The following is a 20,082-nucleotide window of genomic DNA, read 5'->3' as shown; positions in this document are numbered from 1 at the left end:
TGATCGCTGCAAAAGTACAAAATAAGAATTTACAATGATGCCCCCTAAAACTGCATCAACCAAAATGCACATTTGTAAAAAAATACCCACAATATTGTTTATAATAATGTTCTATATAGTGAAACCAATTGAAGTTTAAAAAATTACTTAACTCTAGTTTAAACTTGGTCAATGTGAATTGAATTTTAATATTAAGTTATTACATATTGCTTATGTATGTTGGATTACAGTAAAATAGAGCTCTGTTCACATTGGACTAACATGCAAGTTAACAACAGAGTAAAAAAACAGAATTTTAAAGTTAGTCTATATTTTCGATATAGAATAGATACCAAACCCATACTAAAGTTGGTAGTATTTTTGCACATCATGAATAACCTTTATTCACTTTTTAAATCAAAAAATGCTCACTCCTTCAGCATGGGCTTTGAAATTCAAGTCGCAAGCTCTAAAAATTATGTATTTAAGTTATTCAAGCCTTAGGTGAACAAACTGTTACAAATTTATTATTTGGAGTGGCAGTGTAATAGCAAGGTTATGTTTTTATTATTCAATAACAATACAATCAGTTTCATTTGCTTCAGATTCTGGGACCGGTGTTTTCATTTCAACATCTTCTTCAGTTTTGTTAGGAGAATTAGCGTTCGCTTCTTTGGCTTTTTTGCGCTTTTCCAACGCAACTTTCTTGCCTTTTTGCTCCTTTTTAAAGTTTTCTAAAAGTTGCTCCAATTCAGGAACAAAATTTCCGAACTCCATGTCATCTAAGGCGCTGAAAACGTCTATGTCTTTTAGAGTTTTTCTTTTGTACTGCATTGCATTGTTATTAGCGCAAGAGGTACAGTATAGAACAAACACGCTTGCAGCTTTGGAAATAGCTGCCTTTGATTCTTTAGACATTATTACACCATCGGGCAGGGCTTCTTTAATTATCCTTGTTATAACTGAAGTTGGTAGGTTAAGGTCCTCTGGTTTTTCAGCCATTTTATTCCTTATACTTTTATTTTAAGATTGTTTTTATATTTCTAAAGCAAAAATGTATATAGCATTGTATTTAGGTGTTTGGTGAACATACGATATCAACACATCGGCTCAAATTAATACTGTTCAAATATTTGATTGAAAAAGGCACAATTTTATTTTGAAACATAGAAAAAAACACTTCAGTAGAAAATATCAAACGAAGGCAAACTGTACTAGAATACACAAGTTTTACGGAAAAGGCTAAACGTATGCTGGTAGTGATAATATTTACACTGCTTCATAACCAGTGAAAAAAACAATCATGATAGTTCACTGGGTGGAAAAAATTTGATCAATTTCTTAGGCAGTAAATCTATAAAAAAGGCAACATCAGTATTTTGTACTATGATTTCCTACTTCTATAAATAAAGTAAAATAAACTTTTGCAACATTATAATCAACAAAACAGGACTGAAATTTTTTCAGTGCAAAAAATGACACCATGTTAGAAGTCTATACAAGGTCAGGTCATAACAAGAATTGATTAAAATTCGTCGTGGCGTGTAAGAGCTTCACCCCAATCGGTCGCCTGTGATCCGACAAACTTATCGTGGTGGTTAATTATTTCATCTTTAGTAAGTACTCCGTCTTTATTGTCGTCCGCTTCGTAGATAAGATGATTTGCCTCAGCGTCTGCGTGATTGTAATCTTGCGGCATGATCCACTGTCGCAGTTCGCTCACATCCATTTTTCCGTCTTTGTTTGTGTCCCTGTACTCACTAAACTGCTTGCGTTCAATATCGACCCACTCTGGTTCATCAACACCTTCTTCAGCCTTGTGCATGTCGTTGATGTATTCATCCAACGACACGAATCCATCTTTATCTTTATCGATGTCGTCAAGCGTTTCCAAGACAACAATGTCCTTCATGTGATCAAATTCCTCGGGATGCAGAAAGGTCTTAAACTCTGAGACATCGCAGTGTCCGTCTTCATTTTGATCGGCTTTTTTCCAGCGTCGTTCGTCACGAGCCATCATTTGTGCATAAGTAAATTCTCCCGGATCCTCATGTTTTACATCCTCATCGTCTAAAAAGCCGTAAGTAGATTTCTTGTATTCATCCCAGGAGATTTTTCCATCTTTGTCGCCATCGTGTGAGTCGAACTGCTTCTCGGCGTCCTCGCGAATGTATCGTGTTTGTGTGAAAACGATCCACTTGCTGAGCTCCTCTTTTGTGATGTTACCGTCACCGTCATCGTCTACTTTATCGCAGATAACGCCAAGACGTCTTTTGCTTTCTTCTGGTGAAAGGTCCTTAAAGCTTTGAGCTTGCTCTTTACCCAAAAAAGCTTCACTGTCGTAGTCTGGTGAGCCGGGGGTCTGGTCGCTTAATTTTTGGTCGATAACGCGATCTTTTTTTGTCACGGCAGCAAGCGCCAACCCGAACACCAGACATAAAATTCCAAGTTTAAACATTGTAACCTAACCTAGCTAACTCTATTTTCCTAATACCTGAATAACAATGGCATTTGCAACATTATAGACCACATTAAAAATAATTATACTGTAAATTGGTAATTTTGTTTTTTTGAATGTTATACACACTTTAGGAATTATTGCACAATATAAAATTCATGTTCACTATAATAACAGTTGGTAGTTTTAGGCTAAAGGCACTTTGAAACTTCAACTACAGAACAATACACAAATATGAAACAACAAATACACTTGTGAAACTTCAATGTTGTGTATAATATGAAAAACAAACACAGGCTGGGCTTACAAATTCAAATTGCTACATTATAGTAATTAAGTTTAGAATTGCTACAATACATAACATAAACCGCACTTTTACATAATTGTTCATAAATCAGGCTTCATTTTGACTGTAATTAAAAACCGCTGGGTTAAGGAAGACAAAAAATGTTCTAACTAAACTTTTAAACCATTGAAGAATGTGCAAATATAGTTTAAAACTCGTCATGTCGATTTAATGCTTCACCGAAATCAGTGGCCTGGCTGTCGACAAATATTTTATGATTGTCTATCACTTCGTCCTTGGAAAGCATGCCATCTTTATCGGAGTCAGCTTCTTGTATCAGATGTTGGGCTTCTGATTTGGCATAATTGTGGTCTTCCGGCAAAATCCATTTTCTAACCTCTTGAAAATCAAGATGTCCATCTTTGTTTTTATCTCTGAATTCAGTGAACTGTTTTTTTTCTTCTTCCAGCCAATCTGGCGGGTCACCTTCTTCAGAGTCGTGCATATCGCCGATGTATTCTTCCAATCCGATAACTCCGTCTTTGTTCTTATCGATGTCGTCCAAAGTCTCCTGGACCACAATCTCCTTCATGTGAGCGTACTCTTCCGGATGCATAAAAGCTCGGAACTCTTCCATGGAACAAGCTCCGTCCCCGGTCGAGTCGGCAACCTTCCATCGCTTTTCGTCGCGCTCGATCATTCGCTTATAGCTGTGACGTTCCGATTCCTCGTCTTGTGGCTCTGGTTCATCGTCCAAGAAGCCGTAGCTTGTTTTCTTGTACTCTTCCCAGGTTATCGTTCCGTCTCCGTCTTTGTCGTACGTTCCAAACTGCTTGTCGGCATCTTCGCGAATATAACGCTGCTGCGTAAACGTGATCCAGGCCGAAAGCTCGTCCTCAGATATTAAACTGTCGCCGTCTTTGTCGATTTGATCGGCGATAATTCCGAGTCGCCTTTTGCTTTCATCTTCGTCTAAATTTTTAAAGTCTTCGGCATCTTCTTTTCCCAAAAACGCTTCGTGGTCGTAATCGGGGGACCCTGGTTCTTTGTTGCTGAGGTGGTGATCAACGACTCTGTCTTTTTGAGGATGAGCAATCGCCCCGATTGTCACGCTGGCAACTAGGAACAATACAAAGTATCGCAAATCCATTCCAAATTGATTAATAATACAGTGCAGACTAAAGTGCACTGATTAAACAAAATAACCCTAAAATAAAAAGTTATACAATTAAAATATCAAGAAAAGGTGTCATTTGAGATTATGCATAAATCTATAGAATTTGCACTCTTACCCAAATAATGTTAGCAATTATAAACCCCAGGACGAAAATGTGGTAGGATTCTAGAAGAGCATCGGTTGTTTGATTAAATGTAAAACAAAGGTTTAGACTTTATTTAGCACAGTTTGCATGTTATCTACTACGCATGTGGCCAACACGTTTATCTGTTTACTCTTTAATTTTTTTAGTATATAAAGCATGCTTGAAACTTTACAAAGAACCCTTATATAAATCAGATATGTCAACTTAGTATGTGTATCCACAACAGAATCTTGCCCTAAACAAAACACTTAATAAAAGTTCTAAAATTTTTAATTAAAGCTTGAGAAGTGCACCGCTCCAAACAAAAATCAGTCAGCAAGGTCTAAAACTTTTAATACAAATATGCATTTCGCCATATAAATGGCATCATCTTTGCTGACTGATTTTTGTTCGTAGCGGTGCGCTTCTCAAGCTTTTATCAGATATGTCAATTTATAATTCAAACTAAATGTTGCAATGAGTTACAAACAAATACTTTTTATAAATAGTTTTTTACAATTATCAGCAGATTGTTTAGTATATATCTATTTGATCTACTTAAATTAAATTTAGCTTATGAATATACCTCTGACAAGAGCGGTACACACTTAACAGTTTTGCCAATCTCAACACTATTTGTACAAGACACGAAAGTACGCTTAAACATGACGAAGACCCTTTCACCACAAAACAGTTCAAGGTTTGTATATAAGCTATCTGTGGCCAGTTCGCCGTAACATCATCATTTTTTCCCCGGCTTTAAGGCCACGTAATCGCGTTCGGGGAATTGAGGCGAAAAAGCGAAGCAACTTTGCAAGGAAACCATCGCGCGAAGCGAAGAATCACTGCTCAGACAGGAAGTGCGACAATCGTATGTACACATCACGCATGGCGAGGCAAGAAAATTCCCACGCTCCTATATCGCCGCTAGTGGTAAATTGTTTTGCCGCCAAGAAAAAGAAAGAAATATTCCTAATGTCCAGTGATTGTACTTTTACTGGCAGACTTCCAATAGAAGTAATTGCATGGTTTTATTTCTTTTTATAAATAGAACCAGTGCCTTCTAACCAAGTTGACAATAAAGAAAATTATTTGAAAGATTAAAATGTTACCTATATCTGTATGGTTTTTAAAATTCTTACTAGGTCTTACTACGATCTTCAACCATGATGTAGGGCAACATAAACCTACCCGTTAATCTAATATATTTTAAGAATGAAAGAGGGCTTTCTGGTTAACATGCAGTAGTAGTTTCAAGATTTAAAAAAGGGTTTATTAAATATCAAGTGTGGATAGGGATATGTAAACAGATATTACCGTCAGACACAGGGGCGAATATTGTTTTTTGTTTAGGAACATGGAAATCTTCAGGGATGACACACACAAATTTACGTCATAACTTGACGACATAAAACAATTAATCTTAAAATAGCGTGTTGTTCTCGGGCGAACTTGTGCGCAAATATGCAGATAAATCGCAGTCTATTTGCACGAAGGGCGAAACATTTGCATGTACTTGCTTAACTTTGTCAAACTTACAATTTTTAAGAAAACGTGGCGCACAAGTCACATAGAATTCGCATATTGGTTGATAAAAGGAATTCATAGCCATTTAACAGAAATTGCACTTTGAAAAGTTAGGTTTATCAGTAGTTATATTATCATTCACACAGAGCATCATGCCTTAGTTGGCATAGCGGCTTTTGGCTTGATAGATTTTCTCAAAAACGTAGCCTAGTAAAAATTACAAGAAAAAAGTATATTGTATTTACAAGAAAATAACTTTTCCTTGATCTTAGTAATTTTAAACACTGTAGTAATTGGAACAACTTTAATGCTTTTCAACGTAAAAGTCGGCCTCTGTGTGGTTTTGAGGGTTTCAGTCCAAGCGTCTAGCACAACAGGTCATATTATCGAAGCAATCACGTTTTTGCAAAGCACTCCCCTGTCGACATTCCAGGCCTATTCAAAAATCCAAGCCAACTTTTTATCCAGTTATTAAATAAATTTAAAGCGTTCATAAACTTAGGGCCTAATTATAGAGTCATTTTAAAGCAACAAATGAAGGTTTTAGCAAAGCCTGAATAAAATTGTTTTAAGTACCGGTAGTTCTAGTAATTAGCGATATAATCAGAATATTTAAGTTTAGTGCATATCTAAAAAAACACTATAAATTATAAGGCAACTCTAAGCAGATAGTCCCTTTAGGCATTCGCTTTGCCAAGCTATGGTGTGAAACAATACTTTTTAAGCCAAGCAAAGCAAACCCTCTTGCCTAAATGGTGTAAGGGCGAGCAAAAGTCACGTGGCAAGTTTCAAGGACGAATTGAAGTGCGTAGAGGTCATATATTGAAGCGGTCTCAACGAGGCGGCCACTCGACGATTTGAGTCGCACTTGGCTAAGCTCAAGTGCCAGAAGTCAAAAGCTGCTTCAGTAGCTTGCCAAAACGCGCTTGCTGTGATTAAGGGCCTTTTGTTGGCAGCTTAAACTCGACTGCGTGGGCTTCTAGATGTGATGAATGTTGCGGGTATAGGTGGGCAATAACTTTCTAGTGTGCGCGTGTTCGGTTTCAATGGCTGGCCGATAAAAGCTATTCGCGCAATCTGACAGATCTCCGGCAAAAGCAAATACTTTCAATTTATCGATCACGCTCTAGCAAGGGCTGCGCGTTTCAGAATGGCAGTATGTTAAACTGGTTATAGATTGCAGACACCAGGGTAAGAAAGATGCGTAGCAATCAATTTTACGTAGAATTCCGTGTGTTTAGCGCTTGAAGCTCAACGTGGCAGACAAAAGACAGAATTACAATTTATCAGTCAGAAATATAATTTATGTTGACACAGATGGGCGATCAACGTCAAAAGCAAACTCATAACTTGACGCCAGATTTACATGAGTTTTAGTTTTAATTGATTGTCATTTTGATTTATGTTAATGTTGGACATGGTTAAATAAGTTTCATGATGTTTTTTGTTTTGATGTTGAAATACTTTATTTATAATTTCGAATTTAGTAGGCCTACATGGCTAAAATTTTGCAATTCGCTCTTGGGCATTGACGCTTAATCGTCCGACTGGTGCTTTAAGCAACTTTCATTGTTGTCCTACTGAACTCAATTTGTTGATCTGCTAAATAAAATTATATTAAAAAACAATAGCAATGGCTGCAATCCAATTATTGCCTTTATGATCTCCATGAAGTGTTTTAATTAGACTTTTGTTAAAATATTTTCTTATCAAACCCCAAACGTTTGTTCTCCAGCCCAGTTACTTAACCCATGGGACGTGACCCATAAATTAGTCCCCATTTTATTTGGTTGGTTCGCCGAAAGCTGTAGTTATAAATGATTTGAGTTATGTGATATTTCTAAAAATTTTTAGTAGATATGATTAATAATTAAATTCCAATATAATATTAGTACTTGTCTTACGTTTTGTTTACTGACAACAATTCAATGAAGAGGATTGGGTCGCTGAAACTTCGCTGTAATTACGCTTATTAGGGTGACCGACCACTAATCTAAGCAATGGAGGCGAAGGAAGAATACAGTTCTCTGCACGGAACTTGCTGTGAACCAGAATGTGGATTCTTCGAACAAGAACAACAAGAAGCAAGTCTGCTTGATGATGACGTATTTTCAGAGGACTTTGAAAACACGTTTAAGGTATTGGTGACGTAATTCATACGAAATCATAACTCGTTTATGATACGGTAATGACGTCATTCAAGCTCCAGCAAAACGGGTAATTGTGACGTTAGTTTTACGACAAAATTCGTTTGTGACGTCATTTCTACGCAATCAATATTCGTTTAAAAGTCATGACGCTCACGTGCAGCCTAACCATTAAAAGTTATCATCGTTACAATAATGCTAAATTGGGTCAAAACAAATTTTCATATCCATCCCACCATAACATTTATTACCACTCAACGATGAAACTAAATTTGGCCACATAACCTGGTAAAATTACCTTGTAACCTTTCCACGCCTATTTATCTGGATATACCATAGTGATGACGTCATTGACTATCCGATCTGACCGCGGTTATATAACACCTGCACCGGTTCATTAACAGATCCGCGTCAAATCGACACAAAACCGCACTTGCACCGACCGTTCATCGGGATACGTCAGCGACTTTAACACCTACAGCGAAACACTTTCCCCGCTGAGAGGAACCGGAAATGACGTCACTACCCAGACCGATTTCCCGCCGGACGACGATCCACCAGGTGGCACTGTTGATGAAGTTGCTGAGGCGACGGTTTCGACCAGTAGGAGCGCAGTGCTTTACCGCGACTACTGTTGGCGTCATAATAGGTATTGTGACGTAGAATCGCCGCCCGCGAGACCTTCGAGTCCCTGCTCGGAAGCAAAAGATGAAGTTGAAGAAAATACAAGTAAAATCAAACTGTAATGTGTATCTTTTAAAGTATATCATCTTCTTTGAAATATATCAATATTCATAAGGTGGGAGATTGGTTGCATTTTGTGAACGTATCATCTTGTTTTTCTTCTTTTCAATTAACGACAGGAAAGAACTTTAAATAGCTGTTGATACATAAAATAGGGGTCTAATGTTTTCTTAGCATTTTTTAACAAGAGAATCTTGCTCTCGAACATTATGCCGAAGATAAAAGTTCAAAATTGTACTAGTATGAGAAGCGCAACCATCTCGAACTAAAAATAAGCCAGCAAGTTTTTTTGAAGCCTTGCTTGATGAACTTTGTTCGGAGCCGGCACAACATTTTTTGAAAAAATGTTTGTTTTTGAAAGCAAAACTAAGAAAAAATTTCTAGATGTCATTTTTTATGTTGCAAAATTAAGTTATTATTAATACAGCACGTCTTACATTTAAGATGGTGAAATATCGACTTAAGGAATAATGTATTGTCAAAGCTTTTTTCGCAAGAGTATACATTTTCCCCAAATGGCATCTTCAGTCCCTGCAATACAACAAACGTACGATTTATCTTTTCCATTGGCCAGCCATGCGATGTGAATACATCCACGTCACAATGCAAATCCCCTAAATCACGGCTTACACAACTCCCATTCAACTTGTAGCTTAAACCTTCATCCAACCAATATCCGGCCTAAGCACGTACTGTTGAGTAAATGGCAAACAAAAAAGCATTTTTGCCGTGTCTGGTCCTTGACACTTATTAAACAGAAAACCAAACTGTACCTAAATATTTTACAAAGTTATTCATTCTTTGTTTGTCCCGTATATGTATATGTTTAATCTTAATCTTGAAATTAGGTGGCACTGTATGACAGCAAATTGTAATAAAACCACTGTCCTTCGTCAGGTCAAAGCAAATGTTTTCTGGCAGTTTTTAACAGTTAGCTTAAAAAGTATTATAGTGCAAGCAAGACCATGTAGTAAATTTTTGTTCCAGTTGCTATCTATAAATGAATAAATTATTAGAACAAAAATGGTCTACTCAACACTTCCAATAAAGCCCAATCAAAAGAAATCAAAACAAATATATATTGCATTTTACGTAGGTCATCCGCGAATGGGTGTGCGCCACAAATCCTGTCAGATCTGCAAAACCCAGCTGGAAAACAGACTACAGCTTAAAAGCAGAAGAGAATCAACGCGAAAGGTTTGGACATTTTTTTGTAGCCTTAGCCTATAACTCACATATAGCTACCTCCTTTTAGACTTGTACATCAATATTTTTATAAAAAAGACTCTTAATTTTCTCCTTAATTTAAATTCATTTAAAAATAGTGCCCTTTTTTAAGTCGTAAGTTAGGTCAGGTCATTAGAACGCGCCGTGTTTTAGGGGTATGAAATGAGGATTACAGTATAACGCAGGGTTAAAATGTAGAACTGAGAGGTAAGCATTGTACGCTAAAATGAGGGTACGAAGGGGTGAAAGTTCTCAATGGAACTGAATTTTAGAATTACAGGTATGCCGCTAAAATTCATGCTATAAAGGGATTTCGATGCTATTCTCTAAAGAAGCTTTGTCCTTTTTAGGCATTAAAAACCATGATTTGGTTGAAAACCTCAATGATAAAAAAACCTACTGTTAAGGTAGCAAACGTTTTTACCCCACATTTTTTGCCTACTTCTGTATGGGCTTTGATATTCTTATTACGACTTACTACAACCTCCAACCATTATGCTCCAAAGTTTATTCAGCTTTAGAATGACATTGGACTATTACACAAACCACCACGTGTTTCAGGTTCCTGTAGATGCAACGGTGGCTAGGATCAAGACTTGCGCCACAAACTTGCTTCCCAACGAACTGGCAAGATGCTCGGAACTATGGATGGAGGAACGAACCTTCTTCCTAGGAGTGGACACAAAGTTCACACCAAAACCTAGACCCAAGTCAGCAAGACAACCACCGAGATATTCGGCTCACGGCAGACTTAAACAGGAGGCGGGTTTAACCTTATTAAGCTAGATGAGTGATAGTCAAACTGTGTGCCCCAAATGAAATATATATTGGTATTACAAATATTCATACCACAAAGCAGAGTCAAACAAATGGTGGATTTAACGGACACCAGCAGTTAGGCCGAAATTAAATTCGGAATAAAACGCAGTTTGTTTTATTAGACCAAAACGAACCGATAGCTCATACTCGGAATGAGGTTGAAATCGGACACCTAAACGGCCAAAATAAAACTAAACAACCTATTATAAACCCCACACCTAGCTTCATCAATACCTCCAAAATTAATTTCAACCCTAACCAAAATTCCAACCCCAAACATTACCCAGCTTTCATCCCAAACAATTACAAACAATCCGGTGCCAAAACAGCGGCGCACTAACGTAGATGTTAAAAAAAGTTTCAGCTATGATTTACACACAAATTTATCGTTGCTTTCTGTATATGATTTAGGAATTAAACAAACAAAAAACAGAAGAACGCACCTTAGATTTTATTTTTGCATAAATTACTCAAAAGAGAAAGATCGATATTTTTTTTCTAACTGTAATTTTCTTTGATTTTAATTATTGTTATGATTCAGAAACACGCACAACCTTGCCTTTTTTGCACCGATGAGAAGCAAATGGATGGGAGCCCTGTTGCATCTCCAAGAACTTCAAATGCTTGCGGCAAACACTCCATCTGGGTTCGATCGCTGACCTTTGTGAAAGGTAGAATGTCCGATAATATCGGATCGGTAACCATGGCCGATACCAAGTGGTGGTATCGGTACTTGTCCGATACTAGGGTGGTATCGGTGCCGATCCGATACCAAATGGAAATGAGAATTTCAGCATAATTCACTATTCGAATATGTCTATTTAACTTGAACGAGTTTTCAAAAAAAGTTAAAGTTTCATTCATTTCGCTTATTTGACAATAGTGATGACGTCAATTGTTATCAGCTCGTACTTTTTAACCGACACACTGTGTATCTGTAAAATAAGGGCAGGGTTACACATAAACGCCTTTAAGTTTAGGTGTAAGAACTCCCTTGTCTAAACATTGACTTTTTGTAACATTACAATTGACTTTACCTAAATGTTGTTAGGGTGGTATTTAAGACAGAACTATCCATTTAAAACGTTACGTCTGGTGTAAATAAAAAATAAGGGTAGGATCATATAATGATAAACACCTTCCAGGTTCAATATAAAAACACCAAGAGAAGCCGAAATATATTGATTTTATCATGGTAGTTTAGGCTTTTATTTATCCATTATTTTTTGTAACTTTAGATAAAATATCAAAGTCCTTTCCAAAAGCTGCAAATGGATCCAGCAGCGGAAAAAGAAATGTAAGTTCGTTTGTTGTGTGCAAAAATATTTATAGCAATTTGGAGTTTAAACCTATGATAATAAAGTGGTGTTTCATGAAATTGCCTAATAACTTATAATTTCACCTGCAAATTTCTCGATAGATGAGTGGCTTAAATAAAATGACATTAAAGTAAGAAATATACAATATTAAACATCCTAAACGTATAAAATTAAAGATTCTAAAGGAGCGTTTTTCAGGTCACAGAGCAGTAATAGGAGGAACATGCATAAAACGAGGGGTATATAGTGTTGTGAGCCCGTAAAAAGGGCAACTCTTATAAAAGGTTAAGAACCCGTGTCCTTAAACTCTCTAGCGGATTCTACACTACTGCTTGTACAAACAAATCCCCGCAAGTGAACACTTAAAATTCCTTAATGATGTGACTTTAAGAAGAGCTCACTCGATATCCACGTGAAGATACAAAAAATCATCTTCTATTTTTGAACTTCTCATTACGACGCTCTGGTACAACAAGCTTTTGAAAAGGCGTCGTAAGGAAAAGGGTTTTAGCAAAACCAAATATTGACACTTTCCTAATGGTATATCGCGAGCCTTTAAAGGGGCTCGCCGAAATCATCTGACCAATTAAGAATTTTGTGTAAGCAAGGCCAAGCCAGACAAAAACAACTATGCTGCAGTGAAGCTCGAACTCACAAAATCTGGCCTTAGCGGCACCATAGCTCAACCAACACTTCTAAAGGCTCCCGGTGTGCTATGATAAGTGTGCCGTTATCGTTGGTAAGTACAACTCTAGAACTAGAAGGGCCAGATCACATTGTACACACGTGTGTAATGTTTCAGTGTCTTCCACTAAAACAGGGATGGCGAACCTTTTCGTCGCGCGGGTCACAAACACGACCTTGCAAAATGAACAAGTGGGCCATGTGTTTAATTATATGCTAATTTGCTAAATTTATGCGAAACTTTGCTGCTGCGTTGTTTTAAGTGTTATTGACTGGGTTGGTAATTCAAGGTTTTTGGATGATTTACAAATGTACATTCTCACGAATCCTAAGTAGTTAACAAATGCTGCAGCATTTTTCATGGGATTACAGCAGTTCAACAGAAATAATTTCAGCATCTTTCCTGAAAATGGTTTATAACATTTCGGTAATTCTAGAGAGACAGGTGGGTCATGAAAAATCTGTGGTGGGTCACGAAGTGGGTCAGGGGTTCGTTTATGCACAAAATTGTATTTTACAATCTTCCAGTGGGTGCTGGTTCGATGCGTGACTAAGCACCCAACCAAGCCGTTATGCTCTGCTGAACCCGAACCCAAGCTTCCCTACAGAGAGGTTGGAGAGCAGGAGATGATTTTGTGCCCGGCTGAAAACCGCACTGTGGAGCTTATTGAGGAAGTATGCTGTCAGGTGAGGTTATAATATTGTCATGGTTAGGCGTGCATGGATCCAGGATTTTTGGCCGGGGCCAAAGGGAGAAGGGGACACCAGGTCAGTCCCCTAAACAATTATGATTTTTTGCAAAGATGACGTCACAATGTTAGATCGTGGCGTTAACATTTTCGGGTTGGAGAGGTTTTACTTTTAATACAAACGCGAAAAAACACCTTTATATTTGCCTAAACTTTAATTTACGAGGGTCCGATAAGACGCACGAAAACTTTGGGCCAAAACGATTTTATCAAAGTGGGCTATAACACACAAGAAACAGGTTTTGTATTTACGCATTCGAAGTAGACAAAAAATACCTTAGTGATGGTATGTTATTTGCAGAGCACAAACACATACGATTTTATGCAAAGCTGCCGCTTTAATATTAATCACAAAATTTGACTTGAAACAATGAGTTCCAACATTTTAATGGCAAACTAAAATTGACAAAACAACCATCTTTAAAACCCCACCTTACCTGCCCACAGCACTACACGAAACTTTCCCGCGAGCAAGCGTTGACGTCAGGGTTGAAAGTTGAACTTCTATTCTCACCCCAAGGTCCGATTGTGAGGGACGACAAGCACTTGACTGGTAAGTGATGAATCTGAGTTATTTGTGGTCATTTTCTACTCAAGTCATTTTGCCCCATGTCATTTTGGAGCCAAGTCATTTCGTAGGTAGGTAACATTTTAAACATTTGTCATTTCGGAGGTCATTTTGTCCCATGTCATTTTGAAGGCCAAGTTTATTCGTCCTAAATACTTATTTTCCACGAAAGTAATTTTTTTTCATTTATTTTTAATTTATTCCGTACCATGGTCGTTCAAATGACAAATAAAATTAGGTATTTCAAACAATATCAAGTATAGATGTTAAAATATTGGTTTCCACAGTTTGTTTGGTTAGCAATACCAAATAAGGTTGCCAAACATAAACTTCCTAACGTTTTCGGGAAAAAGCATTTTCAGTTCAGGTTAAAGATTTTAATGGCTTTATTCATAGAGTTTGTTAGATTTTAAATGAGTGACGAACGTAATATCATATCAAGCGATTATGTCTTTCAAAGTATAAACCAATGTGTTTTCATATATTAAGTTAAGAATGTAAATCAATTGCTTCATATTTCTCAACCTGCACGCTATTTATATTCCACCAGGCCAGGTGTGAATTCAGTCTAACATGCTTTAGGAACTTATGTATTTTTTTGTTTCAAAACTATAAATAAAACTTGTTTGTCTGCTTAAACACTAAGCTATTACATAAAAACATAGATAAGTTTTTGGCGAATTAATTGCTTTTCCGTGCCTATACTAAATGGGCATGAGTCCTGGTGTGAATTTAGCCGAACCAAATAATGTTCACGAACTTAACTTTCTTACGTTTTCAGGACGAAGCATTTTCTACTTCTGCCACGACGGCCCATTAGACCGCAGTCGTCTGTGCGAGAAATGCGAGGCCATGAAGAACATGAGGAACGTGGACGAAATTCCGACGACTTTCGCGGTAGAAATCCCGGCCAAACCATCAGCGCATCGCCGATCTCGCCGCCGCAAAAGCTCAGCAGCCATCAGCAGCAGCAGCAGCAGCCAGCCTTCATCCAGCAGCTTGCTTGGAAAGTCATCGCCGCTTGCTTCATTGGTCGGTTCGCGTCCCCACAGCGCCTCAAGTGTCGCTTTTGCTTGCAAACCAGCTGCCGCTAGGCTTCGCACTAGAGCCGTGCTGCTTAGAAGGGCGGCGGACTGCACGGTATTGTTTCGCATGGCCGAGTAGAAAGTAGCACTCACAACGCGTGGTAAAAAGGGTGGGTAACATCATATAAATAAACTAATTGCCTTGTAGTTAACTAATATAGTGTAGTCAACTAATATAACACAACAATGATAAAACTATATTAAACTTGGTTAACAGACGAATTCGTCTAAAACAAAATCTGGAAATTAAGCGGTACTTTTGAACGCCAAACTTTATTGCCATGTTGACAAACTTTCGCATAACTATGCTTCTTTAGGTCGATGTAGCTTCAACATTAGAATACAATTTGTGTTTAAACAGTGCCACCAGATTTCCAGATTTAGTTTTAGACTAATTCGCTGTTAACCAAGTTAGTTAAATCGTTGTTGAGTGTTTAATAACGCTATATTTTGATAAATGTAAGATTTGATGCATGAAGCTTGCTTTACCAGCTTGCGTTTTATGTCAAACTAACGAAGCTATAGCTTGCATGCTTAAATAAATCACTTCTAAAGAGCAAAACATTATTAGCATTTTAAAACCAAGCTTGTATAAAAACGTATCAACGCCTTGATAAACATTTTTATTATTATAAAGCTTTTAGCTGTTTGCTTTCGTTGCGAAACTTTATTGAGTTTATTCTAAAACCATTTGCCTATAAACCCACAAACCTCACCACATTAGGCAAGTATAGGAACAAAACATGCCTATTAATTATTTTGCTACCTGTGAGCTTTGCTTGAGTTGTAGCAACAATTTAGTAAGCACCATTGGGTTTTGGTCGGTTTCTCAAAACAGCTTTAACAACTCTAATATCGCATTTCCATTGAATTGCGTAAAAAGAACCGCGCAATTATTTGCAGGTTGTAGAGAAATACCAGTGGCGCCCGTACAGCAGAGGTGAAAGTTTTACATATTTTATTTTTTAATGTATTTATTTATAAGCTACCTGTTGTTGTGTGGGCTTCAAAATTTCAAGTCTTGAGCAATTTCCATGAATTTGCAGCATCAGCGGCAATGTAGGCTTTATTACGCTTTTGCTTTGTCATAAACGACGCCCATTGCTGACGCACTTCACAGGGTAATGACGTCATCGCTTTTGTGTGGGTGGAAATGTCCAGCCGAGATCCTTGTGGTAAAACATCAAACTACGTTATTACTAGAAAAAACTTTTCGTTTCCTAGCAAGAACAAATGATTGAAATTTAAAGTTAAATAATATAAAAAAACAGTGTTTTTTAACTAATTATACTTTCGTAACCCATTGAAAGAACGGCACCCCTGTTGTTACAATAATTAGAACATGACAATATAACATGTAATTGAAATTAATAAACAACACTTGTATTACCTTCAAAAAATAGCATTTAAACAAACAAATAAACATTTAAAAAGAGTTAAAATATGTTCTTTAGTTTATGGGTCGAACATATTACCATCGAAATTACCTGTCAAAAATTGCCCATTTGCCCCTTTGGGTGGTAATTGTACACATTTTTCCAACCACTGATTTAAAAATCCTGGGTATGTATTTGCTATGGCTACTGTCGCAATGACTACAATCATAAACTCTTGGTGCCCCACTCCCCCCAAAACTGACAAAGAAATTTATCCTCTGAATCTATATTTGATTTCCATCGATTTAAAAGATGAAAAAGCACAATACACCAAAGTCTAGCGTTAAATAGGATTGCAAATAAAGATATTGTCACTTTCCCACCACTTCAAACAGTTGACTTTATTAGGTTATGATTTTCGGCACCATACCATACCAACAGTCGCTATTTTCCACAAACTAACCAAAATCAAACGCTTTTAGATCGGTGGTTTTATTAGATTGTCAACAAGGATAGCATTTTGTCTAATGTCATTCAAGATCAAACAAAAGTCCGTTTTGTACGGAGATTGTAAATTATGATGGTTGCCATTTCAACGGTAAAGTATACTGCTTTAAGCGAGTTACTTTTCACACACACAATTAGGTGGAGAATACCACAACAATGAAAACCGTTTATTATTCTAAGCAAATGAAAAACTCTCAGAAATAGCGCTAATGGTTTGATTTTTGTAAGAAAGTCAACTAACAATAACAGACGAAACTATAAGTAGGCCTATATATTTATTTCAAGCACACGTTTTGTGTAAAAAAGTTAAAATCTTTACTGTATTGTTGTCACCCAGTGTTGTGAAGAGTTTAGTCTATGACTTGACTTAAGTCACTGTCTTTAATGACTTAACTTCGGACAAATGACTTGTCATTTTATTATAAAGTTAAGGTTTTGTTTGTCACGCAAAATAATTAGATTGCTAATGTTGCTTTTGTGTTATTTTGTAGTTAGGTTGCCAACTCGTTAGACTATAAGTACTACATCAACTAAAGAAATAGCAAATAAAAAAAAGCAGTTTTCCGGGTAAAATTTAAAATAAATAACCCTTTTCTATAAAAAATGAAAACACAAAGCCTTAACAAACGTTATTTGACAAGCAATTCGTCCAAAAGACTGAAGTCAGGTGAAAGTCATTTGACCAAAACGACCTAATACAAGACAAGCAATTAGAACACTGTGTATAATTAATGCAATTGTGAAAAAGGGTTTCCGCAAATTTAATTTAAACACGCACCGCAAGAAATCGAAGATCTCTGGTTTAAGAACTAGAATCCAAACAGGATACACTCTATTTTAAGTTGTTTTGACAAGCCTCAGTCGCCAAGTGGTTACAGCTTAAACACGAACTTACAAAATCTACCGGACATTGTTGTTCTAACGCGATTCACAATGGGCCGCTTTTGGGAATGAAAATGACGATTCGCACAAAAGATCTTTCATAACTTTAACCGCAAACGCTTTGACAGTCCCCAGTTAGGCAGGACGTAACACTAAGGCTAACCGCACGTTTTAGTACAATAGCAAGTGAACAATGAGAACCGGTTACATGACAAATCTCAACACTGCTGGTTCAACTTTAAACCTCTCCCGAGTCCCATTAATACAGCTCGGTAGAAGGCGTGCGTTTCAAGGAACTGATAGCTATAGTTTTTCAAGGATAACGCATGCTTTAATATTTGCAATGTAGCGTTATTGCGTGTTCCAAACTAGCAATAGAGAGATCCAATAGTTAGGTTTAAAATAGTTTACTATCTATAGAGTTAGTGTATATGTTCCAAATTTTAACTGTATGATTCAACGGTTTTAACTTGATCATATAGAATATGTCGTTAGAATTCACGACTTCAGACAACACGTTATTTTAGTGAGCAGTGTTGCTCAACCCATTGGTTGCGACCTAAAATTGGCCCTCCCGAGTACTTTTAATACTATTTAGTAGAAGGCTTACGTTTAAACTTTAAACGAACCGATAGCTATAGTTTTTAAAGGAGATAACGCATGTTTCAATATTTGCAAATGTAGCGTTATTGTAAATGTTTCAAATTTTAACTTAATAGGATTCTGTAGAACTTAAACATAGAAAATGTCGTTAGTTCACAGATGTAAGCACACACGTTTCAACATAGAGCATGTTATTAGTACCCAGTGCCTAAATTATACGAAACCTAGTTTCGTTTTGGTTTCTGTGACATATGTTGTAAAACTTCGCAATATTTTTATCCAATTTATCACCTAAAGAACTAAAAATATGTTAATGTCTTAAACATAACAAGTTAGGTTGACGGATAAGTAATTGGTATTTGTCATTAGAAAGTAATATAATTTACGAAAACAACAACCAAGCCTAGGAAAATTACCTAAATTCGCTTTATCTGACATTCAAATAAACGTAAAAGAATGTGTTTTCAAAGCCTTTAACGTATCATTTAAGTCCTTGAATGCAGAAGAAAACTTTATGATTTTATTGCCCAGGATAAGAACCAGTCTAAAAGTAAACTGGGCAAAGTGTCGCGCAAATCAAAGCCAACCCGGATCAAAGAAACCTTTAAAGATAACGATGACGATATGAAGAAGTCGGTCAGTTTTGCGGTGCGTGAGTTTGAGGAAGAAACAGTCAAAGACCGGGTGAGTGGTTTCAGTAAGATGCAGATTTGAAAATGTCAGATCGGAATTGATACCGGACGCCAGTTTGCGGTGCCGCAAAGTCGATTGTCATATGATTAACCATTTTGGCCAGTGCTTATGATAAGGCTCTGTATTTAACTGTAAAGTGAAATATCAAGATTCAAACTTAGTTTACAACGGCAGAAAAACACAGAATAAATGTACTACAAAGGAAAATCTGTCGTCAAAGCAGGATTAAAAATCAAATAGCCTGCAGTGAGGTTTGAACTTACGACCTCCGGTCAATAAATGTATATAGGTTGAAACTTGAGAAATATTGTATCAAAACTACAAAACATAAAACAGCCTTTGAATTTGAGTAAGAAATCTAACCTTGTGTTTTTAGCACATTGAACTATACTCCATCGTATTGTAACTTTCATTCTATGCAAAACCTTTAACACTATAAACAAGATAGATTTTGTATAGTTCCTGATATTAATCTTCCTCTGTAACCTTCATCTATTCGTTATCTCACAGCCTGAGATCCCGGAAGAGCTTCTGAAGAGAAGAGCGTCTTTACCCCCGCCTCCTCCTCAACTGAGAGCAAGGAACGAAAATGCTGGAAGGAGGAAAAGAAGGTACTCAAGATCGTGGAAGAACAATAAATATTATCGGTTAAAATTGGGTTGTTCAAAAATGAAAAGCGAAGAGCGACAGCGCAATCCAGTTACTTCAAGATCTTAAAAAGAACATTTAGTGTTTTTTATCGTTTAAAATGGGTTGTTTTGGACGCCATCGATTAAATAATTGCGTTTGAAAGTATTGGTCTTCGGTGAGATTCGAACTCATAACCTTGAACATTCGCGGCCATTTAGATTATAGAGATTTAACCATGTGTTTTAATATAAACAACGCAGTCTAGAACTATGTTATAACTGTAAATCGTTTCGGATTTATTTTATTTGTATGCTAAATATTGTAAGCAAGTATTTTAAACGTAATATAACCATCATTTTTTGAAAAAATGTTAATGTTTTTTACAAGAATATAACAGTTCGCTTGAAGGAGATTTTTTATAATTGTTTTATTTTGAAGAGAGAGCCACCAGATTTCTTTCAGTGAAGCCCCAGACCTGAAACCCCGAAAGGTAAAACA

The 20,082-nt window shown here is 36.8% G+C and overlaps 2 protein-coding genes and 1 pseudogene across 2 annotated transcripts; all 3 read right to left on the bottom strand.

Annotated features, from left to right (window-relative positions):
• Positions 1–7: 7 nt before the first annotated feature.
• LOC146157623 (DNA polymerase epsilon subunit 3-like) lies at positions 8–989 on the bottom strand. The gene has a single exon (XM_083388520.1). It carries the CDS (start codon positions 979–981, stop codon positions 547–549), a length of 435 nt encoding a protein of 144 aa, XP_083244646.1. The 5' UTR covers positions 982–989; the 3' UTR covers positions 8–546.
• Positions 990–1,063: 74 nt separating this feature from the next.
• Positions 1,064–2,447, bottom strand: LOC146157622 (calumenin-like). The gene has a single exon (XM_083388519.1). It carries the CDS (start codon positions 2,435–2,437, stop codon positions 1,505–1,507), a length of 933 nt encoding a protein of 310 aa, XP_083244645.1. The 5' UTR covers positions 2,438–2,447; the 3' UTR covers positions 1,064–1,504.
• Positions 2,448–2,473: 26 nt separating this feature from the next.
• Positions 2,474–3,952, bottom strand: LOC146157621 (calumenin pseudogene; annotated as a pseudogene).
• Positions 3,953–20,082: the final 16,130 nt, after the last annotated feature.

The sequence above is a fragment of the Ascidiella aspersa genome, chromosome 4 (genome assembly GCF_963924565.1).
Source record: "Ascidiella aspersa chromosome 4, kaAscAspe10.2, whole genome shotgun sequence".
In the NCBI taxonomy this organism is placed as follows: Eukaryota; Metazoa; Chordata; class Ascidiacea; order Phlebobranchia; family Ascidiidae; genus Ascidiella; species Ascidiella aspersa.
The sequence above is the reverse complement of the archived record's forward strand: the minus strand, read 5'-3'. Positions and strand labels throughout refer to the sequence as shown.